The 27,901-nt window shown below is 35.6% G+C and overlaps 1 protein-coding gene across 2 annotated transcripts in view; it reads left to right on the top strand.

Moving 5' to 3' along the window:
- STK3 (serine/threonine kinase 3) overlaps positions 1 to 27,901 on the top strand; it is a 275,492-nt gene that overhangs the window by 57,162 nt on the left and 190,429 nt on the right. For both annotated transcript variants that reach the window (XM_032858619.1, XM_032858620.1), the window contains exons 3-4: positions 926 to 1,054; positions 12,098 to 12,212. In XM_032858619.1, coding sequence (XP_032714510.1) covers positions 926 to 1,054; positions 12,098 to 12,212 — 244 coding nt within the window. The remainder of the gene's footprint in view (positions 1 to 925; positions 1,055 to 12,097; positions 12,213 to 27,901) is intronic.

Here is a 27,901-nt window from a genome sequence, read left to right on the forward strand (position 1 = left end):
GAAATGATGTAGTGAGACGTATATGATCCTTGGAATCCTTATATGTTTAAATTCTGTCCTTGTTTTGTTACCACTATTGAATCTCTGTTTCCTCATCTTAGAAAATGGTGATGGTAGTATTTTACCTCATAGTCGAGAGGGTTGAATTTGATAACACACATAAAACACCAGTCCTGGTATCTGACTGACAGAACAGTAAGTGCTAGCAGGGTTTACTTTGTCTTCTAATTCATACCAAAGTATACATGGCTTCTCTCTCTCATTGTTTCTGCTTTTTAAAAACACATAAACATTTACTTGGCAAAGTTTCAAGAGCTATAGCAGAGATGCTTTTTGGGCAAGTGGAAGTTAGATCCCATTACTCATTTTATTTACCTGTCATCATGTGGTCTTGCTCTTGAGGAGGAAAAGGAGTGTTTGAGAAGATCTTGGATGTGTGATTTAGGGGAACCACATTCCTTGCTTCTCTAACTTTGGTAGGATGTGGTCCTCAGCTGAGGGTTTCATGTGCTTTTATGTAGTCTGAACAGGCCTGGGACTTTGATATTCTGGGGATGATTTTGCTTAAGGTGAGATAAGCCTAACTTGAGACTTTGGCTGTTTTTATTCTACATTTCATTCTTTTAATTTTCATTTATATCTTCTTAATGCTGCATTTGTTTGAGTTGACAAACCGTAAGTCTGTTTCTTTCATTCATAAGAAAAGAGCAAATCTTTATATATTAACTTTTTGATTTTAGTAGATTTTCAGTATATATTTGAAGCATTAAAGCTAAGGTATAATTCACTTTTCTTATTTGTTTACTTTGATTTATCACCGTTAAGTGTTTTAAATTGGAAACGACTACATGCAAAAACTTGTAGATTTTTCTTTAATACTTTTGATGTTTGAAAGGAAAAAAATAAATGTCTTGGTTTCTTTTAGGTCTTATGGAAGTGTATTTAAAGCAATACATAAGGAATCTGGTCAAGTTGTTGCAATTAAACAAGTACCTGTTGAGTCAGATCTTCAGGAAATAATCAAAGAAATTTCCATAATGCAACAATGTGACAGGTATGAAGAGATTTTCTTTCTTTATTTACCTTCATTTTGATGAATTTTGCTAATAATGTATAAGAAAATATATTTTTTGGTCATCTGGTTAGTTTTGTGACTTTGAATCTGAATTGAGACTAATCTTTCTTGAAGATGAGGATAGTTTTGGAAGGTTGTCTTTAGGACTAAAGCAGAAATGATGTTTTAAAGCAACATGCAGTGATAGAAAGCACTCAAGCTGTTTTCCCATCTTGGGGGCAAATTTATGGGTGGAAATTATTTTTTGATGTTAAGGGGGGTCATTTAACAGTCTTTTTTATATAACTCTTTCCACTAATTAAACACAGCCATGTTTTATGTAACTCTAATTCATTCAACAAACATCTACTGAGCTTTCCCAGTGGGCCAGATACTGTACCAGGATCTAGGAATACCAAGAGAACTAAGATACTGTTTTTCTTCTTGAGGAGCTGCTAACCTAATTGGGAAGACAGATCCTTAAAGAAATAGCTGTGCCACAGCACAGTCGCTCTGCTTACTGTTTGCAAGGGTTAATGTGAGAGCTGGGAGGCAGGGCACCTCCCTCAGCCAAGAATTACGAAGTCTGGCATGCTGAGGAAGAGTTTATTAAAATTGGGTAAAGAAATGGAGGGACCAGAGAGAGTAAAGAGAATTACAAGTAGAGAGGTGAAACAGCACACTGGTATATGCTGTTCTGACAAGGTTTAGAATTACTAGAGTGGAAGGTGTGAGATGGAGTTTGGTGTGAAATGATTTGGGATAGGTAAATAGAGCTGATCATGAAGGATCTTTTATGCCCTATTAAATAGCCTGGCCAGGGATGCAGAGTTTATACATTAAGACTATGTTTAGCCTCTAGTTACTTAATTGAAAAGAGATTTTGTTACTCTCTCTTTACAGAAAGTCTACAGGTAGCAGCGACAAAGTGACAACTGTCTAAGGCTTCTTTTCTCACACTGTGCTGTCCTTACTAAGGCCTGCCCATGCTTATTGTCTCATGGTTATAAGAGGGCTACTCTTGCTCCAGCCTTACGTTTATGTTCCAGGCAGTAGGAAAAGGGAAAAAGCAATAAAGGGCTTTCTCAGAAACCCTCAGCTTATGTTTTATTCATTAAAATTGATTGAGTCACATGGTGTCTTATAGCTGATGACTTAGGGGATCTGGACACACTGTCACCCCTAATCGAATCAGGGCCCCATTAGTAAGAGATCTATGAAAAACTTTCCTTTCCAAAAGTGTATAGAATCCATATATTACATGTCCTTTGGCTAATGAGGTGACTGAATAGTCCTAGAGGAACTTTTTGTTTCTTGAGTTTGTTCAGTTTTGCTTTTCTTTATTGTATGCTATATATTTAGATTATATTACATATTTTTTATAAAGATTGTATACTGGAAATTCAAGTGGTTATAGAAAAAAAAATTATACATTCATCAGCTCCCAGATCAAAATATGTCATTCTGAGATTTTCCCAGACCTTGCTGTTGATTTGGTTAATTTGATAAGAATGTGGTTCCCACAGTTTGATGTAGAAAAGGAAAGACTAAGATAGAGTAATGTTAGACCTATCAGGTACTTAATATTTGTGTGTTGTTATTACTTTGTTATTATCACTAAATGTAGTTTAGGGACTGGTGTTGTCCTCTAGAGATTTTAATTGAGTGTGCTCTAGGAAAGGCAGAATCTCAAGTACTACTTACTATACATGTCTTCCTCTGACCTTGGTTTGTCTTGAGACCTATCAGCTCTTGCTCACATTTCTTTCTCACCTTCCTATTTGTTCACCTTCCTTTCATTTTTGACTCCTCCAACTCATTTTCTGCCCTGAAGCTAGAGTGATCACTCTAAAATGCAAACCTAAAGAGGTCATTCTCAGTTTCAAACCTTAAGTGTCCCATTGCCTGGAAAGATCCAATATCCCAAGGATGGCATATAAGACCCTTCATATTTATGCTTATGCTTCCAGTCTTTTCTCTTACCTGTGTTTCTCTTTTAATCACATGTTTACTTGCATTCTGTATCAGCTGACTTAAATTCTTTGAATTTGGGATTATATTTTACGAAGTGCCTTTGGGCCTTGCCACGTAGTGGTTATTCAAATACAGGTATTACTGATTCTTGTCTGGGTGACTCAACTGGACCATATCCAGAAGGGACTTTACATTTAACATTCTTAGATCAAATTTTTAATTGTTGCAGGCAAGCCTCTCAAATTCCTGCTCTGTTCAGGGCATCATCATCTACGTAGTCTTTCCACAACTAAACTGAGAGTCGTCTTTGTTTCTTTTTCTGGTACTTCTGATGACACTGTGTTTTAGATTCTCCTTCTGCAATGTCTTCACTATCTTTATCCTTCCTTTCATTCCTTGAGAAAAGGAATCCTATTTCTTACCACATATGCAATGCCTAGCACTGTACTTTTTTATTGATTGAGTGTGAATGGATATGGTATGAATATGGAATATGGAAGAGCATTATAGGTTGAGGAAACCATTGGGAAAATTGGTCCTTGTTCTTGTTACATACTTTAAATTACTAAGGGGAAGGAAAAGGAAAGAATAAAAGGGGAAGAAAATGTGAATGTGTTTTTAGAAATTTGTACCACTTTATAGCAGAATGCTTTGTAGGTAGTAGGGATATCTCAAGTATTTGTTGAATGAAATAAGTAGATGGATGAAACAATTACTGGTAAAAAATGGCTTATGCCTTTTGGATTTTACTTTCAGATTCACTATTCATATGAAATAGTGAAGGATCAGAAAAATTAGTAAGTTAAAAGATCCTAAAAATGCTAAAAGATAGGGCGAGTGAAAAATAAACTAGGAAATGACAGAAGCAAGCATTACATTTTAGCTATGAATTACTAGTGTTAATGTAGATGTGTTATTGGGAAACTGGCATAAAAATGATTTGCAGGAAAACAAACAAACTGAAAAATTCCCACTTACAGCAGTGGAATTTGGTTAGAGAAAATGAGATTTGCATTTCTGAAATTGAAAAAAACTCTATTTGGCTAGTTGGGCACTTGGCAAATTGTCTTGCTTTCTACACTCCAAAAAGAGACCAGAGGGTGTTTAAATTTTTTTTGTTCATTTTAGTAAATATTAAACATGTGTTTAATACTGCATTTTGGCATAAATATTTGAGGAAGCCCATCTGCGTTGTTTATTACAGAATCTTTTGTGTCTAGTCCAGTGCTTGGCACAGAGTAGACACTTAATAAATATTTGTTGAATATATAAATCATAGAATGTTAATGCTAGACTGGATCTTATTAGTTTAGAGTTTTGCAAACGTACTCTGCTCTAAGGAGGTGGGGGTATTTTCCTCAAACAGTGAAGAATTGAGCAGAATGAGAAACTGTAGTCATTGCTTTCATCTTTTTTCTATATTGGGACTCATTCTAAAATTTTATTTGAGGAACAGGCTCCTGGTACTAAAGCATATTTTAGAACTATTTTACAGGTACAGAAAATGAGACTTAGAGATTTTACGTGGTTGTTCAGGATCACACAGCCAGTTAGGGCCCGGGATGCTGAAAAATCCCACATTTGCTGACTTTAGGGCCAGTGCTAAAGAAAGCAAAGTCTACAGAAAAGATTCCAGCAGTTCAAACTGAAGCACTCTCAACGCATTGCTGGGGGTAGAGGCAGGAGCTAGTCAGTAATACTTGGGAATACTGTGTCCTAGATAATGTGGATCTAAGGGAGCCACAGTTGACACAGCCCCTATATTCCTGGTCCCTACACTCCTCAAGGAACTTCTCATATGTTAACCAGGAGAAATGTGTTGTCACCATGCGTCAAGGCACACGCTTACCCACTTATTTATTCATTCAACTAATATATATTGAGTACATACGCCGAGGGCAGCCTTTATGTGTTGTTCACAGGAGATGCAACGGGGAGTGAGTCTTAGACTTAGAGGGACGTTCAGTCAGGTAGAAGAGGCAGGTGACTGACTGTGCTGTTTTAATGCAGTGTGGAAATCGCTGTGATGAGGTAAATATGGGGAACTCTGTGGGCTGGAGGACATATCTAACATCTCAGCATTGGAGACTCAGGGAAAGCTACCGCGGGGAGTCACACTCAAACTGAGTGACTTTGGATGGCTTAGATTTGGGGGGCAAAGAAGAGAGGAGATGCATGTGTTGGGGATAGCACATTTTTAGTGGGTCTGCTCAGAGGCTTCTGCCAGTATCGTTCCTCTCCTACCCGTTCTATTTGCTGATGTTTCTGGGTAAATTCCATTTAAACATGGTTAGTGAGATGCGCAAAAGTTTGAAAATCACATCAAAGGATTTGTGATGAATTTTGGCAATTTGTATCAGTTCATGTATATATATATATTCATTTTTGGATGGACCAAGAAGTGACTTGCTGTGATTGAGGTTTCTTTCTTTCTTTCTTTCTTTCTTTTTTTTTTTTTTTTTAGATTTTATTTATTTATTTGACAGAGATCACAAGTAGGCAGAGAGGCAGGCAGAGAGAGAATAGAGGAAGCAGGCTCCCTGCTGAGCAGAGAGCCCAATGCAGGGCTCGATCCCAGGACCCTGAGATCATGACCTGAGCTGAAGGCAGAGGCTTAACCCACTGAGCCTCCCAGGTGCCCCAGTGATTGAGGTTTCTGTTGGGGAGAGTTCAGTTTCCATAAGAGAGTGTTCATATTGCCTTTGTGAAAGCATTGTGTTACCCCCTCAAGTTTAGAACACTATTAAGGTTGTAGAAGGATGTTCAGAAAACTTATGTAATGAAAAATAGCCATTTCTTAGTATTGTAATTATCACATGCTCATAATGGGAAGACTTTAGAAAATGTTTGCACAACGTTTCTGTTAAGGACTTTTTTCCAAAATATACAAAGAATCCTTAAAACTTAACAAGGATACAAACAACCCAGTGAAAAAATGGGCCAAAGACCTTCACAGAGACCTTACCAGTGCAGATTTGCTGATGGCAAATAAGCACAGGAAAAGATGTTTCACGTCCTGTGTCATCAGAGAAATGCAAATTAGCACAGCAGTTAGATACCACACTACACACCTGTTCAAATGGCCCAAATCTCGAACACTGACAATGCCAAATCCTGGAGAGGATGTGGAACAGAAGGAATTCCAGTCATTGTGGGTGGCAGTGCTGAATAGTACAGCCCATTTCGAAGTCAGCCTGGTTGGTTTCATATAAAACTAAACATACTTTTAACCATATGATCCAGCAGTCATACTTCTTGGTGTTTACCCAAAGGAGCTGAAACTTATGTTCACATAAAAACCTGCACACGGATGTTTATAGCAGCTTTATTCATAATTACCAAAAATTTGGAAGGAACCGAGATGTTCTTCAGTAGGTGAGTGCACAGACTGTGGTACATCCCAACAGTGGAATATTATTCAGCACTAAAAGGAAATGAGCTATCAAACCACGAGAAGACAGCGAGGAAACTTAAATGCATATTATTAAGTGAAAGAAGCCAGTCAGAAAAGCTACCACTCTATGGTATTCTGGAAAAGACAAAACTATGGAGGATCAGTTGTTGGTAGGGGTTAGGAAAGTGGGAAGGATGAATAGGCGGGGCACAGAGGATTTTTAGTGTAGGGAAACTACTGTGTATGATGTCTGTGTAGAGTAGATTCTCAGTTGTGTGCTCAGGAGGGGCATGTTGGTGATGGGCAAAGCTATTCTTGTGTGGGGACAGGGAGTGTGTGGGAAGTCTCTGTACCTTTCCCTCAATTTTACTGTGAACCTAAACCTCTGAAAAATAAAAACTATTAAAAATACCTTTAGCAATACATGGTTATCTTCAATTACAGTGAAATTCAACTTAGTATAAAAATGTTAGTTACCTTTTTGGCAGTAAAAATTAACATTTGAATTTCCATAAGAAGCTTAAACATAACAATTCACTACAAATAATTTGTACCACAAGTAGTGTTTATTTAAGGTGCAAATAGACCATAAGAGTTTGTAGTGCTGCTTCCACTTTTCACTCTGGTTTTTCTCATTTCTCATTTTATACTCTTTCTATTTTGAATTGTGATACTGGCAGAAGACTGGCAGGATAAAGGGTGTAGAGGAGGTGTGAAAAGGAGACAGGAATGGAGATGATATGGTCATTAGTCATGCAATGAGAGGGAAAACCCTCCCCCCGCAAAAGTGGGGAAAGATGATACGTAGTTTCACTGGGTTGAAGGTGTTAAACAAGGGAAGGGAAACGAATACATAGGACAGGAGAAGGAGGTGGTGGGAGATGGCCTGGGAGAAAGGAGTGGAACACGGCTCATGATTGCCACCCCAGTTATCAAGGCATCACATTTCACCTTTGCTTCCTGGTGTGTGCAGTAATTTGACTTATATCTTCCTTGTGCCTCCTCCCAATGGAATTTTCTAAGTCATATTGAACGATTTAGCTGTGCCAAAAATATACAGAATTGCTGGGTTCTCATATGTCCTGTAAGTCCATACAGTGGCTTAGTCAAGATTCTTAGGAATTACGGCTGAATTAGAATTTTGTGTGTTGCTTAAAATATGCTTATAAATAACATAGAGCTTGTGTCTTGAAGGAAACTCTGCCTCCTTGCTAGCGTTCAAGAATCAGTGTGTGGTTAAAAAATAGATATTAGGATATCTAAATAACCATACAGTTAGTTAACTGGCCTGCTGAAATGAACAGTGTTACCTTTGGCCCCTGACAGTCTCGCATGTGATAATCCTCTTTAAATGCTATTTGATTGTATTATTTTCTTGCATGAATTTCTTCAGGGATTCCCCATTGCCTTGACTGACATTTCTTGTCACTAAAGTCTACCCATTTTTCTCCCTAGCTTCTGTCATTAGGCCATAATATGTTGTTCAGTGAATGCTGATTATTTTAAAATGATACTTGAATGAATGATGAATGAATTTGAATGAACGATGTGTGTCAGTGGCAACAGCCTGAGTCAGAAATCCCAGGTCTTGTACTCTCGCTGAACATATTTGTATCTGTGTATGTAATTTTTTTTAATTACAGCTTTAAATTTTAATCTTCATTGGCCAGTCTTAAGCTTATGTTCAGTGTGCAGTTGAAGGGAGACACAGTGAATAAAGCCCTGAAGACTTGCTTACTAGCTTGCCAGTCTCTGTTGTTATCAGTTTCTGCTGAATGTTACCTTGCAAATATCTCTGGAATTTGTTCTCTTTTCTGGTTTTTTTTTTTCCCCACTCCCACTCCAACTCACCACATGGCGTTTTACAAATGTAGGTTTTATTATTATTTAGGTATGGTGAGATAAATTGTTATACTTCCGGATCCCAAGAGATGCGAGCCTATCATACAAGATCTGGTGAGAAGAGGAGGGAAGGCTTATACAGGGAAGCACCAGGGTCAGTTAGGAGTCAGAGGAAGAGAGCAGAAAACATGGGCAAGAGCCTTTGTTATAGTTCTGTGGGAAGGAATGGATGAGATAGGGTAAACAGGTTTTGGATTGGTTAGTTCGAGTGATTTCAGTGGGGTCAGGGGTGTAGGGCAGTCCCTCCTTGTCTGGTATTTGGCTCTGGGTTGATGAGGTTAGGGAAATAGTGGCTCTGGAGGTGGTGGTGGGGGTTTTGGACTTCTAATTGGTTTGATTGCATATGAAGGGAGCACTGCAGGTGCTGATCCTGATGAGCGACAGTGGAGGCCTTGTCAGCAGGTCTCAGATGTCAAAGCATCACAAATACAGAAAATAAAAAGATAGTCCCAGAATGCAATCTCTTGCATGCCTATATTAACATGATTTTCTAATGTTCTACCTGTGTCCATATTTGCTTTCCTACAATCTAGCTTTGATGCAGCAGCCAGAGAAATCTTAAAAGTGTAAATTAGGTCATCATACTGCTCTGCTTAAAATTCTCCTCAGATCTTCTTTTACATATCTAATAAAGCCCAATTTCCTTACCTTGGTTCTGAGGCCCTTCATTATCAGGCTCCTGCCTCCATCTGCAACTACATTGTATTCAACAGTAGTCTTCAGTCACTTAATTCTAGGCAGACTCATCTTTTGACTTCTTAAGGATGATTTGCTCTTTCTCTCCTCAGGGCCTTTGCACAGAAGTTCTCGGTGCCTGGATGCTCTTTATCTGGTTAACTTCCAGCCAACCATTGAGTCTTGCCTTAAATATTATTCTTTTAGGGAGGTCTGCATTAGGTCCCTTCTGTCAGTTTTTCTGTGATTATTTCTTTGCTCACTTATTCACGGCTTTTTTGGGTACATACAAGAAGGGAGCTACTGAGGCTAAAATGGAGAGCAAGCCAGACTGGCACCTAACCTCATGAATGCAAAATAAAGTCTCAGCCAGTTTATCTCATGGCAGCCCCCTCCCCTTTTAAAACTACAGTTAGTAATTGTATTTTTCTGTGGGTTTACTTCTCTAATACCAATGTATTTCATGCTGGCGTGTGCTCTTTGAGTCAGAATTGTGTTTATGTGGTTCACCACTGCATATTGAATATCTGGCTTAGGCAGAGGGTCAGTGAATGAATGCTGAATGAATGATAGAAACTGTATCATGTATGCATCCTTCATGTGGCTGTCTAGCCCTATCTGCTTGAATACTTCTCTAGGTTACCATTATTGAGACCATGTTTTATGATACAGAACTATTGGACCTTGATCCATGGACTTGATTATGTGTTAGAATGGACCACAAAGTATTTTTTTAAGAGAATTTTACCTGTCCCCAAAGCCATTCTCTTGACTCACCCCTAAAGAGAAATAGAGTTGCTTTTTCAGGTAGCCACCCAAGTTAGAATCCCTAATTTTCATAAGGGCTGTCAGTCCTACCCTTAGAACTGCTGATTACTCCACTGTATTGCAAGATAAAATATATGTTTTCTGTGTGCTTTTCAGTGAATATAATTGAATTTATTGGTACTTAATACTTTCAAAATTTTGAATGAGAACATTAATATTGAAAGAAGCTCTTTGAAGACTGTTCTTCTGGAGTGAGGTTAACTCTGGGTCTATATCAGAGTCACCCATAGAGCTTTTAAAAGACCTGCTGGATTAGAACCCCTAAGGTGTGGGACCTGGGTCACAGGTGTTTCTGAGAGCAGACTCTCTGTAAGGTTTCTACATAGGGACTCATACCCTAAAGAAATGTATGTAAAGAAGTCTTTTTTATGTTTCCCGCAAATTGAAGTTCTGGGTGTGTAGATTGGTTTCATTTGCTTGTAAACAAGCACTTTTCTTCTGTGGTCCAGTGAATACTTGGGAACTCCTGGTATTTACTTTCCAATCTCAGCACCTACCGAAGTTGAGTGTGTCTGCAGAATAAAGGTGTCAGATGGGGAGTAATGAGCGATGTGGGTAGAGAGATAGATTTGGAAAGCCCTATATGTGATATGAAGCATTTAAGATCTTTTCCTTTCAGTAATGGAGAGCCATTGGAAGTTTTGTGGGTTTTTTGTTGTTGTTGTTGTTGTTGTTTCCTAATGGGAGAGCAATATGATCAGTTTATTTTACTTTTGTTTTAAAGGAAGGTAACCTTGTCAAAAACACAGATTAGAATGGGGGAGAAAACTGTGACAAGGAGACCAGTTAGGAAGCAAGTCTGTACTAGGTAACGAGGAGCAGAAGGATTAGAGGAGTGAATTCCAGCCTTGTAGCTTTCTTTTTAGTGTGAGTCCTTAAGCTTCAGTCTGCTCTACCCTTGATTGACAAGTTGGCTAAAATTAAAGTGAGAAGTCTTCCCTGACTGTCCTCTTTGACCTCTTATTTTGGTAGTCTCTTTATGTAGTCTATTACAATACTTTCCATTTGTTATTTTTCTTGCTAATTTGGTTCTTGTGTCTTATTTATTGCCACTTTTCGTGATAACTGCTACTGGATAAAAATATCTTTTGAACAGGTTGTCCTCTAATTATGCCATTCGTATTTTGTCCTTTCTATTTTGTGGCCTTGCTCATGGCCTTTCTTTTTTCTAGAATGTTCTTATCTCTTCTCCACCCATATTTTGAAGTTTTAACCTTTCTTTCATAGCAAATCCCTCCCTTTCTACAAATTCTTTCTGCTGGCTCTACCATTTCCTTATTTTAGTGCTTATAGCATTTAAACTGTCTACTACATAGTTTATGTTACCTTGTTTTTATTTTTTATGTATTCTGTGAATATAGATACTCTGCCTTTTTGAGTTGGGCAAGATGTTTTACATATCAGTATATATAGCTTGCCCTTAATAAATATTAAGTAGTATTAAATATTAAATAAACATGTGACTATTTGTCTCTAAGTCTTCCTAAAAACAGGCTATAAACATAGTTTATTTTGCTCTGAAAGGCATAAAACTTCGGTTCAGAAATATTTTGAATTGTTAATTTTACTTATCTGAATTTAAAGCAAAAATAGTTGTAATCGGGGTGCCTGAGTGGCTCAGTTGGTTAAGCAACTGCCTTCAGCTCCGGTCATGATCCCAGGGTCCTGGGATCAAGCCTCACGTTGGGCTTCCTCCTCAGTGGGGAGCCTGCTTCTCCCTCTCCAGAGCTTTGCTGCTCTGTCTGCTTGTGTCTCTCGTGGTCTCTGTCAAATAAATAAATAAAGTCTTAAAAAAAAAAAAAAACACACAAAAAATTTCTGGAATTTTAAAGGTCCAAATAAAAGAGAATTAAAAATAAATTTTTTGGCTTCGTTGAATTAGAGTATTTTTAAAGTTGAGTAGTTGTATTTGACTGAATGCAAACTCCTTGAAGATTTATATTTAAAATGCTTTATTAAAATATCTTCATTTGTTCCTTATGTTATATACTAAATCCTTTGCCAAAACAAAGCCTTATTTTCTTGGGAATCACTTAAAGCATTTGGGCCTCCTCTGCTTTGTAATCCTGTTAAATTTCATCCATGAATTAAAGCCTAATTACACACTGTTGCTGAACTCTACATATAGACAATTTGATGTACAAAGATATTTACTCATTAAGTTAACTTATTGGGACAGTATGAAATGTTGGAAATACTTTGTATTGGGATTAAGAAATAATTTTCTTTGGGAATTAACTAAGTTTAATTGTCTGTGTATTTTTCTTTAGCCCATATGTTGTAAAGTACTATGGCAGTTATTTTAAGAACACAGACCTCTGGATTGTTATGGAGTACTGTGGAGCTGGCTCTGTCTCGGACATAATTAGATTACGAAACAAGACGGTAAGTATTTTTAAATTGTTTTGCTAATCTCATTTCTAAAGATTCATACTTTAGAATCTGACTAGGTAGTATTTTGTTACAAAGGAAATATCAGTGTGAAAAAAGAAGAGGTTTTACAGTGTAAAAGGATCTAGTACGAGGTGTGAGAACCAGCCATATGTCTTTGTATGGCAAATTTGAGAGTCATATAATTGTTTGATTTATTTGTTAGGAAATTTTTGGTAAATCACCGAGAATCTACCATAGTACTCCACTTCTTCATTTAGAATCAGTATGTAAGTTATGGCTAGAATTTTATTTAAAGTTCATAATATTTAATGGTACTTCTTTAAGTTTTTTGTGTTATAATCTATGTTTGGTAAACACCTGGAGTTTTATGTTTCTGAATTTTAAAAAATAATTGAAAACAAATTTTGTCTTTATTTTCCCAAATATTGTCAGGAAATTGGGAAATGATAAAGCTAGCTCGTAATTGTGTGTGTGTGTGTGTGTGTGTGTGAATTCAAATTAGTGAAATGTGTTATTTAATAGTACCTTTTTATGGTTATGCTTTAATTCTAAGTAAAAGTTATTAACAAAATTGTTTAATTTATGCTAGAAATGCATCTAATTTACTTGGATAATTCATAAGGTCAAAAGTGACCTTTTTATCTGTGAATTTAGAGTAAGAATGAATCAGTGAAATAATTAGTAATTCTGTAGAACAGTAACCTAATTGCTATATGACATTACTGTATGATGTCAGACGTATTTCACTGAAATACATTCAGAAAAATATTTAACTACTTGAGTCAATTTGTGGTTAACCAGAATCATTTTAAAGTTTGGTGAAATATGTTGTAAGTTTATCCTACTAATTTTTTTTTTCCTGTTAGAGAAAATAAATAGGATTTCTTTTAAAAGAAGTGAGATAGAAATTAAAATAATCCCTGTTTTGACAGAATGAATTAAGTGATTTGTGACATTCTAATTATATATTTTAGAATTTCTATGGCACTTAACTAGTATTTATGTAAATCAGATGATTCTTGAGTGGCAGAACAATGCTTTAATTAAAAATAATTATACTCCAGTTAGAGAAGTGTTTTAAAATTATTTCAGAGCTAAACTCGGTGCATTTGGTATTTTAAATTGCCAAGTATTAGAAATATGAAGTAAAAGTGTGTGAAATGGAAAATCTGTTTTTTTTGATTTAAAATTTTAATATTACCGTTGTGAATAGATAGGAAACATTGGATTCAAGTACTTTATTATCTTGTTGCCAATAATTACAAACTGTGAAGGTATGCTGTATTTCTAAAATACAGATATGAATGAGTCATTATCCTCAGGAATCTCCTTTACCCCTTATCAAAGGGAATATTTTACCCCATTCACATTCTTTTTTTTTTTTTTTTTTTTTTTGGAAGACAGAATCTCCTGAATATACTGGGGAGTCACACATTTGGAATAGTTTGTTATTCTCACAGAACAGTTGTCCTTGGGTGTGGGGTAGCATGGAAGAATCTGATTCCCAGATATGAAAAAGAACTCAGAGCAGCTCGGGATAGGATCAGGAGCTGTAGGTTTATTGTCTCCGGATACTGCCTTCGATAACAGTTCCTGTTAAATCTCTAGAATATTTGCATCCTGCTTTTCTTTCATTTATGTAGTATCAGAAAAGAGTTCCACTATTGGGAGGATTAGTAATATAAGATTTGTATCCTTCCTTTTTTTTTTTTTTTAAATGCCTGGACGTTGTAAATATTTGATCATTTTATAGGAATGATCACTGGAGTGATAATCCTAATTATCTGAATTTCAGAGGTGTGGCTGTTACCAATTAATTGGCTGGCTTTCAAAAATGTGACCAGTGAAACAGTTGTCCTTGATCCATTAAAATTCACTCTAGTAGTTAATTGTTTTCATGGTCACAGAACAATCACTTTTTTCCTAAGGGTATGGGAACTTTTTTTTTTTTAGAGTTTATATTCTCTTTTGTTTTTTGTTATATGCTTTGTTGTTTCTTTTAATTTATTAATTTAATGTACCTATTCAGTACATTTTAAACAGCACAAGACATTCTTATTGCTTATATTGTCAGTGTTTATGCTTTTCATCGTTCCTTATTCTTTTCTGCATTTCTCAGTTGCTTGAAGAACACATCCTTTAGTGCTTTTATGTGGGTATGATGGCGATAAGTGAAAATGTTATTTCACTTCATTTTTGAATGATGTAATTACTGGGTAAAGAATTCTAGGTTGGCAGTTTCTTTTAGTTTTTGATTTAAAAGGATTGACTTTTGGAAGACCACCTAAGTAACGTCTTTTTGTAGAATTGTGCTTGTCTTTGAAAGAGATCTCATTAGGGATAAAGTATTGCTGATTTTTAATTATCAATTGCTATCTGGTTTTGATCAGATGTTTCCTTGAAAATTAAAGATACAGGAAAAAACAAATCTGATTAAGTTACATACTTTTTAAAAAGCACTTAAGTTTAATCTGTTTAGCTTGAAGTATAACATTGTTTGTGCCTTACCTCCTTCTTGTCTGTACAGTTTTATAACTTGTCACTTTTATTATGCACTTTAGAATAGAGATGGCTCCTAGAATAGAAACTAGATTCATATATTGGTGTTTTTGTAAATGTTACTGCCTTATCCTCTCCTCCACCTTTGAGTGTTTCCCTTACCCTCAGGCTTTGCCTAGTGAATTTTCATCCATGAGGGACCATCTCACCTATCATGTCCTCTTTGAAACTTTTCCTGTTTTCCTGAATAGTTTCTTATCTAATTGGTTCATTAATTAATTAGGTAAGTCTTTACTGTATATTTACAAGCATAATAAATTCTAACCGCTGTTATTATTATAATTTTTACTATTGTTATTGCTTTTTTACATATTTTAACCAGTAGGTAGACTTTGCACCTTTTTTAATGTGTATTAGCTCTTTTATTCCTCTTTGTGCTTATCTTTTTGTTATTGTTGTTGGCATTTTTCTTACCAGTTTTCAGGATTGCCTGACAGTTTGCTAATAGTTAAATGAGCCCTTCATATATTTTAAAAGTCATGAAACCAATTATCTTATTGTCAGAATAGATAATAAAGAAGGAGCTTCGAAATACATCTTTCAGAAGTTTTATACCTTGACCTATACTTTTTCTTTGGGAAACATCTAGGAAAAGATGAAGGCATAGATTTAGGTTTAAGACTTAATTAGGCATATTCCAGTGACTGGAACTGAGGCGGAGCAACAAAGGGTTAGGATTGTATCTATTTAAATGTTCCTCCTTAACATGGGGCAGATCAGAGAGTTGGCATTTGAGCTGATAATGAATGATGATTGTGGTAATTGCTTTTCCTCTCCCACACCCCTTCGTTGTGTTCCTGCTAGAAATAGGATGAAGTTGAAGCCTATATTCCAGTGTGTGATTAGAGTTTCTCTGAATCTCCTGGTTGCATTTATGAGTAAATGAGATGTTAAGTAGATGTATTCATTAAATCTTTGCTATATGAACATATAGTTAGTATTCATTGAATCTTTCAACTTCTGAGTGTTGGGGCATCTATAAATATATGTGAGTTAAATTCCTGATTTCTGTGATCAGACTCACAAACACAGCTCAAGCCCTAATGTCATGTATTTTAGTAATTGACTATTTTTCAAAATAATCACAGTGTTTTGAACTATCTTTTAAGTGTGATGAAACCTGTGTATAGATAACTCTGCTGTGGTATCTAGAAAGCACACTTAATTGGTCAGCTGTTGGTGTTTAGAAGAAGAATAGTTGCAGTTGCCTTTTCTTAGTGTAAACCACTCAAGGACTGACATTTTTATGTATTCATTTTGGAAATATAAGTGCCTGGAGTAGCTTCTGGCATTTAGCAAAGATTTGATAAATGTTTGTTGAAGTGAAACAGGATCCATTCCTTGGCTGCTTGTCCTATGTATATAAAACAACTCTCTCTATTCAGTGTTGTATTTTTGTAGCTAGGTTATAATTTGCATGGCTACTTCTATTTAGTTTTAATATTACTGGTTATTGAACAGATACATTCATATAACAAAGAAAGGCCATAGAAACTGTGTTTACCAGTAACCTTGGAATGCGTGAAATAACAGAATCTATTGCATTGGTTTCCTTATTTTTATAGAACTTATGTATGTATGTGAATATAATTTTATGCTTTAATTTGCAAATGTGTATCTTGATAACTTTAACCTTAATACGGTTAAAGTTGGCTGATGAAGAAGAAGCCTCTTGCCTTTTTTTTGTTATTAGTGGAAGTTCATGTAAGCATTACTTATTTTTAGTGTTTTCAAGTTTAAAAAGAACAAAAAGTCTAATATTTATGGGAATCTATAAAATACATTTATGGGAATAATTTTGAAGATTTCCTTGTCAGGAAACATTTAAAAATGAGTATATTTTATATCAAATGTCATCTAACATCTAAACATTTATGTGTTTCAAGTATTATATACTGCAAAGTAGAAATACACAACTCTATGAGATTGAAGCTTTTTAAAAATAGATTATATTTTTGGTTAGAAGCTTTCACAATGGTCTTTATGTAATTGTGAAGCTATGGCTTGACATATGGAAGAAAGAGAGTCCATGTCTTAGACATTTGTTGTGTACTTGGAAAAGTTCTGAGAAAAAAAAGACCAAAAGTTATTCTCTCCCATTTTGGCCCATTCTTTTATATGGCCGCTAAATACTTAACCTAAGACTGTGGATTTTAGTTTTGGCTCTTTCACAGACTAGTTTTATGATCTGAGCAAGTCATTTACCTGACAGGGACTTTAGCTTCTTCATCTGTTAAATAATAGTTAACATCTATATTGCTTTACATTTTACTTGGCAGTTTTTATTACATTTCAGTTGAATGGAAAGGTTAAAACATTTGTTGATCTAGGCACAGTGCTCTGCAGTAGAGGTACAAATAACTAATAAATTTTCTGTTGTTACATTGTTGAGGTAATAGCTATATAAAAACTGAATTCAACTCTATGAAGAGTTAGAATTCTTTAGGAGCAGTAAAGGAGAAGATCTTAGCTGAACACAGAAGTTCAGAGAAAGCTTTGTTGGAGATAGAACCCAGTAGCAGATTCTTAGAAGAGGGGTTGTCATCTCTTGTTAGAAGGCAAGTTCCACCAGGGCAGGGTTTTATCTTCTTTGTTTACTGCTTTATCTCCATTCCAAGCACAATGCCTGGCATGTAGGATGCTCAGTAAATATTCGTTGCATGCATAGATGGATGGATGAATGAATGAATGAATGAATGAGTGAATGAATGAATGAGTCAGTGAATCAGAGAAGGGAGGGCAAAGGACATCTTGGAAGAGGAAACAATGATATGCTAAAATTATATTTCCTTCTCTAAAAGTTCAGTGTCATACTTCTAGGTCATCTGAAGGAGGAAGGTCCCAACATCTGGTTTAAATGGATTTACTTTTTTCACACATAATTGCGCAGAATTGATGCCACATTGTACTTTGATGGATCTATGTTAGGATCATGTTGTTGCTATATAATTTTTTGTTTTTCCTGGAGGTATTCCTTTTGTTTTCCCCCCACCCCCCACCCCCCACCCTTCGTGTTTAGAGAAGCAGCATATGCCATCTTTATCATTTGCTAATGTCTTTTGCCTTCTTATTCATTTTATCTGTTTCCTGGAATTTATGTGATTCTTCTTTGAGAAGACATTCTTTGGAGCTTCCTGATTTCTTGTTCTAATGTGGACTCATTGCTTTTTAGGTCTGCTGTACAGCTGCATCCTTGGAATTTCTTTTCACTGGACTTTTGGGTTAGTGCCATCATTTTCTTGTATATTTCCTATTTCCTTGGTTTTCACCCTTGTTTTGTAGTCTTCCTAAACTGTCTTCTTCATGGTACAAGAATAAGAGGTCAACTATTTGAGTCCTTGCATGTCTGAAATGTCTTTATTTTACTTTCACAGTTGATTGATAGTTTGCTTATGTAGAAATTTGCATTGAAAATTAGTTTCTCTCAGAACTTTGAGAGCTTTCGCCTATTACCTTCTAGCATCTGGTGTTGCTAATGTTATAGCTAATGCCTTTAAGAGTTTTATTTATTTGTAGGTTTTTTTTACCTGCCCACTTGCCACTCCACCACCCCATATCTGGAACTTTCTAGATGTTTCTGATACTGCATGTGCCTAGGTGTGAGTCCTTTTTATTAGTTATGTTCAGCACTCAGTTCTTTTCAAGTAAGCACTTGTGTCTTTCTTCAGCTTTGGAACACTTTCTCTGATAAGCTCCTCATCTGTTTTTTTCACTGGATGGTAAATCTCCTGAATATTACTCTTTTTTTTTTTTTTCTCCTAGATTTTTTTTTTTTAATCTTTTTGCCTTTTGGGGAGCAGGTAGGGGATGGTTTCTTCTACTTTGTTTTCTAACTCTTCTAACTGAACTTATTATTTCAGTATTTTTCATATTATTATTTCATATTTCATATTTTAATTTACAAGAACTCTTTCATTTTTGATCATTCCTTTTTTGTAACATCTTTAGACTGAGACATGGATGCAAAAGGTTTTCTCATCACTCTGAGAAAAATAAGCTTTTCAAAAAGTTATTTTCTATTTCTAGAATCATCTCCACTTTGTGGTGGTTGTTTCACTTGTTTTCTTTGTTCTGGTCTTGCCCATGACAAGGCTGAGCAGGAGGAAAGCTGAGCGACTCTAACTGGAAGTATTGGACAATGCTTTTTGACTAGCAGGTATAATTTTAGGGTGAATGGGCTGGAGCTGTCTTTTAGGGGAAGGGCCTACAGAGGCAGTTTGTTCAGTTTCTTGTTCAGTTTCTTGAGAACCACTCCCATGTGGGGGTCAGTGCCAGAATGCATGTTATCTGCATATGGGCATGGGGATAGGGGTAGAGTAGGGATTCTATTTTCTTTTCTTATTCCATTTTCTTCTTTTCAGCTTCCATGGAAAAGCTAGCCACCATTTCCATCCCTTTCTTACTCCTGCCCCCCCAACCAGTGGTGCTAACTGGAGCCCCCTGGGGTTTACCTGGCAATCACTCCTTTTGTTGCAGAACCCTTCTTTGCCTGCTCTTGGCTGTGGCTCTTTCTATAGAATGCTTCCATATTCATTCTACTCTCCTGTGGTGATTGTTTTGTTATTAGCTTATTTATTTTTGAAAGTCTCTATCAGCTTAATGAGGTTTCAGGAGGAGGAGAGGCAAGTAACTAAAAGTAATTACAAATTTAGGTTGGCTTTTGAACTTGAGTCAGTGATAGTCCCCCTTCGCCTTATGTATATTTTATGTAACTTTCATATTCTTAGGTATTTGTTACAACTACTTTGAGGAGTAATTTGATAATCCCTTATAAGTTTGAATGCATATGCACTCTGGGATCCATCCAACAATTCTCTTTCATCTGTACTTAGAGAAATCCTAGCACAATTGTACAGTGAGACATAGACAAGAATGTTGTCACAACAGAAAATTAGAAGCAAATTTAAATCTTGACCAGCACTAGACCTTGGACTAGAAGATTGCTATTGTTCTTTCTGTTTCCATAATTCTCTAGCTCTTTAGGAAAGGCAACTGTGAGAGTAGTAATCTGGCTGAAACCTTTCAGAATACCTAGTACCCAGCTGTCCAGATGAGAATGACATTAAAATATCAAATAAATTTTGAGTCTTGAAACGTATATAAACATTTATCTTGGTATATAAGAGAAATTTTTAGTATTTATCTTTACCTGAATGGTATTCATTTTTGTGATACTGTGTGTGGGGGGTGGGAGAGCATTTGAGGGAACAAAAATAGTGGAGGAAGTTCCAGACTGTAGAAAATCAGCTCCTAAGTTATGTGTATGTGTTTTCCTCAAAGCTTGTGTGGGGTTTGTTGTTTTATAATGGAAAGAATTGGGAAAGCCAAGTTTTATTTAGACATCACTTCTTTAGAAGTGTGAAGGCCACATGAAGACCATTCTGCCTGGTAAATTCTCACTGTTAGTTTTATAACCGTTATTCTCAACTCCAGTGATAGATTTTTGTAAGATATTTTATGAATAGTTATTTATATAGTATTGGTATGTGTCAGGCACTGTTCTAAACACATTGTGTATGTTTTTACATTTAATATATATAGATATATATATATGGATATATATACTATATATATAACTATATTATATACTATATTATTACTTTATTACTATATTATTAATAATAATAAGTAAGAAATATTAATTCCCATTCAGATGGGAAACTGAATCGTAGAGTGGTCAATAGATTAGAGGAAAGGAGCTTTTGAAATTATATCTAATTACTGGGATGAATTATAGTAGTTAAGAGCACAGACTCTGGAGGTGGGGTATCTGGGTTTGAATTCTGGTTCTGCTGCATACTAGCTGTGTGAACTTGGGCAACTTTCTTAACTTCTCCGTTACTCATTTTCTTCATCTGCTAAATGGGATAAGAAGACCACCCTATTTCTTTGAGTTGTTCTGAAGATTAAATATATAAAGTACGAGGAATATCACCTAGCACATAAAAAGCCCACTATGTATTTGCTCTTGCCACTGTCATCATCAGCCTGTCACCTCACTCACATATGTAGGAATGTGGTTGAGCAGAATATACTAGAGGACTGTGGAACCAAGAACAGAATCCTAGTATTTATCATGGGTACTTCGAATTATCTTTGTTAATAAGGGAGGTATAGACTTGATAAGAGAGCTGCATTTTTAGGTACAGTGAAAAGTTCTTTAATAGAATCAGACATTGGCTATTCACAACTTACTAGGGTGTGTCTTATCTTAGTTCCCTTTGAATTAGTGCCTTATACGTAATAGTCTTTTTAGTAAATATTTGATTTATTGTATTTAAAAAACTATGTTCTGTCTTTATTTGTATTTTGTATTACTTCAAATAGATTTTTTTTTTCTTGATGAAGGCATACCAGTTTCTTACTGACTTAAGATTTATTTGGAGTTTCAAGTTTAATATTGTTTCATTGCTAATAATAGACATCTTTTCCATTTGTATGGATTTCTGTTCCATAAAGTGCTTTTCATGGGTTTATATTTGCCTCTGTGTTATTGAACTAATTCATGTTTGACTTCCCTAATCACTTTGTTGCATGCTCCCCCTTTGTGTAATAGATACTGGTTCATACAGGATTTACAACTCCATATATATTGAGTGCTTTTCTGTTGTCTTCTGATCTCTTTTTCAGGAATCTTTTCATGTGGGAAAGGATTTTAAAATGTCTGCCCACTGACCATTTTCACAGTAGAGTATCAGTTCTCTTTCTCTTCAGATCAAGGGATTATAAACAGCGTGTATATATGTATATTTACATATGGTGTAAGTAGTGAAAGCTTTCATTTTGAATCACTAGTTGTGGGACTTTGTGATAGATTATTAATCTTTTTTTTTTTTTTTTTGCCAAACATCTGCAAACCAGATTTCATAAAAGACAGCCTCTCTCTTCCCTTTTGTATATAATAATGTCTAAAATATTCTAGTTATGTTTTCTAATGTATGTACTTTGTGTTAAGCAGATTTGTGTTTTTCTGGAAGAATCCCATAAATTTTTTATTATTTAAAACCGTGGCTATTTTATACCCTCACTCCTTCTTTTTTGGGTGGGATGAGATAGAGTGGTGAGGGGTGGGAGGGAGTTACTGAGTTGCTGTGCTGTTTTTCTCAGTGTTTTTCTCATGTTGAATACCTAAGAGCCCCATTAAATGTGTGTATTCTTTCTCCCAAGAGAGAAGGAGTAAGAGGGGAAGAAATTTTGATTGTAAAGAAGTTGGAATCTGAGGCTTGATGGATGTTCAGATAAACTCTTACATGTAAGCTTCAATATTACGTTTGAGACTTAGGTATTTCAGAGATCGCTGCTTAACTCCTCAACTTTCTCTAAATTACTGATTTTTAGCAATGTGTTTGGTTACCATTTTATATGATTATATCATGTATGCCATAAAAAGTAATGGGCACTGAAACATTCAGGGAGTTCTGTAAAAGAAATCTAAATGTCATATTAATACGATTTGGAGTAAGCATTTATTAGCTGAGGGAAGTGGTACTAGGAAATGAAGGCAAAAAAGACTTGAAAAACTCCGCATGCTCCTTTAAAAAAAAAAAATGCTTATATTACTTTCCCTGCTCCCGATAGCGTATTCCTGTTTGGGGGCAGAATATAGAAATCAGCTTCAGAGATCTCATGCAGTTAAATATCTAGAATAACCTTTAATATTTTTAGAGTGGGTCAGTGGTTTGTGCTTTATACAAACCTTTTTTCTAGGAACGTCTCCACTTTTTGGTATCAACTTCAAGTTTACTGTGTCAGTTTTAACTCTTGGTTATAAGTTAAAGAAGACCCAGCCTAAACTGGCTTAAGCCAAAATGGGAATTTATTTGTCCACATAATTAAAATCTTTGCAGAGCTAGTTTCATGCATGGCTGATTTAGGATGAATGGAATTACTTGAATTCATCTTTTTATTTTGATTCTTCTGTATTGATTCTAGTCTCACACAGATTTTTTGCCTCATAGTTGCAAGATGGCTGCCAGCAGCTACTGGGTTTTTTATACTTTCTAGTCAAAATCCAGCAACCAGTCTCGTGCCTCACTGTCTGAATGGGTGAGGTGCCTTTCCCTGAGCGTATCATTGTGGCCAATAAATGTGATGTGATGTGATAATTGGATTAGATCTTGGTCTGTGTCTGACCTGGAGCTAGGATAAAGCTGACTACTAGAAACACATATTCTGAAAACAGGGAGGTAGTGATTTCCTAAAGGGAATCAGAATATATTAGCAGGAGAAGAATGAATGGTGTTAGATTGGCAAAATATAACAGATAATTCTATATATTTACTAAAACTAGAAACAGAACAAAATATATCAGGAATAAAGTACAATTTAAGAAAACCCTCCTCTAAATAACTCCAAAAGTGTTAGGAGAGGTATTTATTGACATTGGGAGTGGAAACTGGGGGTCTTCAGCCTTTCTGCTTCTGTCACAGTAAGGGATGGAAAAGCTGGTATCTCTGGGAACCTGTTTCTGTGGTGTCAGCAGTGAATGTTTGCCGTAAGACTTCTCCTGGAAAGTCTGTTCATCAGGATAAAGACCCATGGTTCCTTATTAGACCAGGTGGCCTGACCCTGGTATTAGTTCTGGTATCCAGGACGTCTTTTCTTGAGAAGAATTTTCTCAGCCTCAGCAGTACTACTGTTCAGAGCTCTACTAGAATCTTAGGAGAATGGGTCCTTTGGTATGGAAAGTAATTCTTCATCCTTATTTGGTGTATTCCACAGAGTGAAACTGAGTTCTAAGTATGTCACACATGCTTCTTAAAGTTCCAGGCCACAGCATTAACATGACCATGCACTATAGGATTAGACCTTTCAAATTTTTCATAGCAATTATGTGCCAAGTCTTCATCTCTGATTAAATACATCATACACATTACGCTCCATTACATCTTTCCTAAATCTTTTGATTGGATTATAAACTTTTATTTATGATTTTTTCACATTACAATATAGTTCCTCCAATAGACTTTCTCTTCCACCTTAACTAAGTAAATTAACTTTACAAAGGTATTTCCTTGGCTGCCCTTACTGGTAAACCACCCAGTCTTCACCTTAGTTGCTGTTCTTCTTGGCATTTCTCCCAGTTCTGTTTCCTTTTCATCAGTCAGGCCCACCTTCATACACTTGATTTTTATATGGTACATTCCTTGCCTGGTGGACTGCCTGTTAGTGCCAGATGGACCGTAAGCCCTCCCTCCCTGTCTTAAGTCTGACCTTGAGCACACGGTGACAATAATTATTTGAAGTGATAAGGTTTAGTGGAAGAACTCTTGGACAGGGAAACAGAAGTCCCAGCACTGATTCCTGCATTGTTACTTAGTAGCTGTGTGACCATGGGTACATTGTGTAACTACTCTAAACTTAAGATGCCTAAGCCTAAAATGGACCTAATATCATATTACTTGGTTTACCTACCTCAGTGCTTTCTTGGAAGGAACAAAGAGGATGAGTGTCAGAGCATTTTGTAACCTGGAAAATTCTGCACAAACTTAAATTGCCATTTTACTACTATCAAGGCAAAAAGTTTAAAAATGGTATATAATTTTTAATTAATGATTTAAGATATTTGTTGAAATAGTGAATATTCTCTAGCATTAGAAAAATATATGAGAAGATTTTTGTGTCTTATCCAGTAAAGTCTTGGTTAATCTTAGGAAATCAAGAGATGTTTGTAAGTTAATTTTACAGAAAATGGGAATTTAGCTCCTTAGGTGGCAGCTCTCTAATTTTAACAGTTATATTTTATTTCAAGATTTTATTTATTTATTTGTGAGAGGGAGTGTGTGCATGTGAGAGGGAGAGTGAGAGAGAGAAAGAGAAAGAGAGTGTGCGCAGGAATGGGAGGGACAGAGGAAGAGGGAGAAGCAGATTCCCCACTGAGCAGGGTCCCTGGGATCATGACCTGAGCCAAAGGCAGGTGATTAACTGACTGAGCCACCCAGGCACCCCTAAATTTAACAATTTTAGATAATTTAGATTCTTACTGTATATAGGTGTTCTATACCATGTCTTTTTTTTTTTTTCCCCCTTAACTTCTGATATATCTTAGTTAGAGATCTTCCTATACTGTACATATAGGTCTATGGGTATGTAACAAAATACATTTTTTCTCAGTACTTTGGATAAAATGAGTCCCAGCTTTTCAGTGTTTGTTAATATAATAAAAGCTGCAGGAACTTTTGTATTGGTTTATTGGCAAACTTATGTTATTATGTCCTTTGGAAATATTCTGAGAAATGGCATTACTGGGTTAGAGGGCAAATTCATTTTTAGTAACAAATTTTTTTTTTTTTTTTTTTTTTTTTGGTTGAGAGGCTGCTACTTAAATCATACACGATTTTTTAGTGCTGAGGCAATTTCAGCTTGGATTATGAAAGAAGTATGGATTTTGTTTTCAGTGCCTTCCTGCTTCTCTCCATGCTCTGATTCTTCTTCATCTTCCCTACTTTTGTCTCATTTTGCTTAAGATGTTCATTATTAATTTTACCACAGATCACCATTGGAGTGGTAAGCAAGTTTGCATACTTGTTAGCTGCTATGGCTGCTGCTCCTGTTCTATGACTATTACAAGTGATTTTACTACTTATCTCCCCCCACACTAGCTTTACACACTAGTAGACTGAGCATCTGCCATCAGAGTTTTCTTTCTGAAAGTTCAGATATGTTCAGATCATCTTACCACGTAAAAATCTGTGAGTATTCAAGCAGAGTTTGGCCCTAACCTATGTTTGCAGCTTGCCCTATTTTTCCGTACACATTACTTCAGACACAAAGGAACCATTCCCTAGTACGGGACTTCATATATTTTTATGCCCGTTGCCTTTACACATAGCTAGTATTTCCTTCCCTCTTTGGTCACCTGACAAACTTTGTTCGTTCTTCAAGAGTCAGCTCAAAAGTTACCTCCTCTGTGGAGGTTTCTTGGAGTAGGGAGATTGTGTGGTGAGATTGGCAAGGCTGGTAGGAACTGTATCGTTCAAGGACTTGAGGGTTAAATGATATGGTTTGGATTTTATTTTAAGAGTACTGGTTGTGATGCATAATCAACTTTAGGAACTGCTGTCTTAGAGTGCCCCTATAGGTAAGCCTGTTGCTACCGGCATTACCTAATGTCGTAATTACTTATTCCTGTGCCCTTCCCTTTCTACTAAATTTTGAGCACCATGAAGGCAAGAGCAGTATAACAGGCCCTCAATAAATTCTTGTTAGTACTTCCTCCCACAGTTGTGTTTGGTTATTAAGTGAAATTATGGCTGTAATATGGCCGGCATAGTTAAATCTCAGTAAATGTAAGCTATTGTCAATATTATCACTATCATCATTGGGTAGGCAAACCCTGACTTGGGGAGCATAGGGTGGTTTCTTGAAAGAGGTGAGATTTGATCCAGGACTTAAAAGACTCTTAAAAGACTGGTGAGTTTTCATCAAATGGTGTTCAAGACTTTATGAAAAGTCACTGTGAAAGTTGAAACTTAAAATTTTATAATCAAATATAGTTAGCTGTCCCTATAGTCCTTGAAAGGGAGAACTATGTCTCATTCTTTCTCATTTTCTAAATAGATCATAGGAACTAAATAGAGAATTAATGCATTATTTTATATAAATAATTATGTCAAAAAGGTAAGGTATAGGTAAGATTGTCAAGATTCATTTTTAGAAAATTAAAATTCTTCATTTTGTATGAACGTACAAAAGCTCACTTAAATTTGTTTTTACTGACATAAAAACATTAAGGCAGTATGTATATTTTAAAACAGCTTGTGCATGTGCCCTTGAGACAATTTGGTGGGTGCATTTTTATCAAAACCATATATGCAGTGACATATTAAATGTATCATATTATTATACTAATCATATGACTTCAGAAACAAAAGTAACCAGAGGACTAAAGCCTATCAAAACCATCTTTTTGTTTTTGTACAATGAGATTCTTTTTAAATTTGCCAGTGAATTCATACGAGTATTGAAACCAGATGTAGACTTCCGTCTTTTAATGTATTAGCTCAGCTATAAAAGTCTAATTTCCATCCCTGATTACTGAGTATTTCATTCATGGTTTATGATATCTCTCCCACCTTCCTTTATTTATTTTTTAAAATAGACTTTAAAATGTGATTCAAATGATTTTAAAGTGACATTGCCCCATTTACTTAGTGGTAGAGATAAAATTAAACTTGTATTAAAGATAACCTAATTAAATCCACAGATGAAGGACTCTCTTGATAAAATTTTTCATTGGAAAGGATTTTGACCGATACCACTAAATGAAGTGTCAGCTGTGGTTTGAGAAAGGATCTAAGAGTTTTCCATCTTAGAATTGAAATCTTAACATAGCTACCTCCTTCAGTATAAAGTAAGATCCTCTTTCCTGTATGGCGTGTGTGTGTGTGTGTGTGTGTGTGTGTGTGTGTGTGTGTGTGTTTTAAGTGTTTTTAAAATAAAACTGACCATTTTGAAATAGATGGATGTGGTCTCTCTGAACTGATGAAAAGTCTTAATTATAGAAATGAAAATGATGTTACTTTAAATTTTATATAGTTCCCTCTGTTGCCAAATAGAATTCTAGTCACTTTGGTAACTGGCTATGTTTATATATAAATGAAGTTTCTTATACTTAAAGGTTGTTTGAGAACAAAATGCTATTTAAGAAAATGACTATCAACTATCTGACTTCCTGCCTTCTTTCCCTACTTTATAACAAAATAGTGTGTTTAAAGGACATGAAATAAACATTTTGTTCAAGATCTGTTGTATAGTGTCCATTAAATAAACACAAGTTCCTATCTCATTCTTCTTTATTAGTGCCACAAAATGCTTGTAAAATGTTGGTATAGATACTGCTTTTATCCAGAGTTCATTTGATACCATTGACATTTATTTAAAAGAGGCCAGGCAATCATTTATTCCTTCAAATTTCTAAGATTTACCTGCATTTTTATACTTAGAAGGCTGAAATTTGGCCCTTTACTTTTTTTTTTTTTAAACCATTTTTCTCATCTTAATAGAAGCAAGAAAAATAGGCCTTACTTGATTTCTGGGTGCCATTTCATAACTATTATACTATTCTCCAGTTAATTTTTTGAATTATTCTTTTGAAATATTTTTCTTGATTGTGAACTACT

This window comes from Lontra canadensis, unplaced genomic scaffold, assembly GCF_010015895.1.
Source record: "Lontra canadensis isolate GAN:19392208 unplaced genomic scaffold, GSC_riverotter_1.0 scaffold15, whole genome shotgun sequence".
NCBI classification, from domain to species: Eukaryota; Metazoa; Chordata; class Mammalia; order Carnivora; family Mustelidae; genus Lontra; species Lontra canadensis.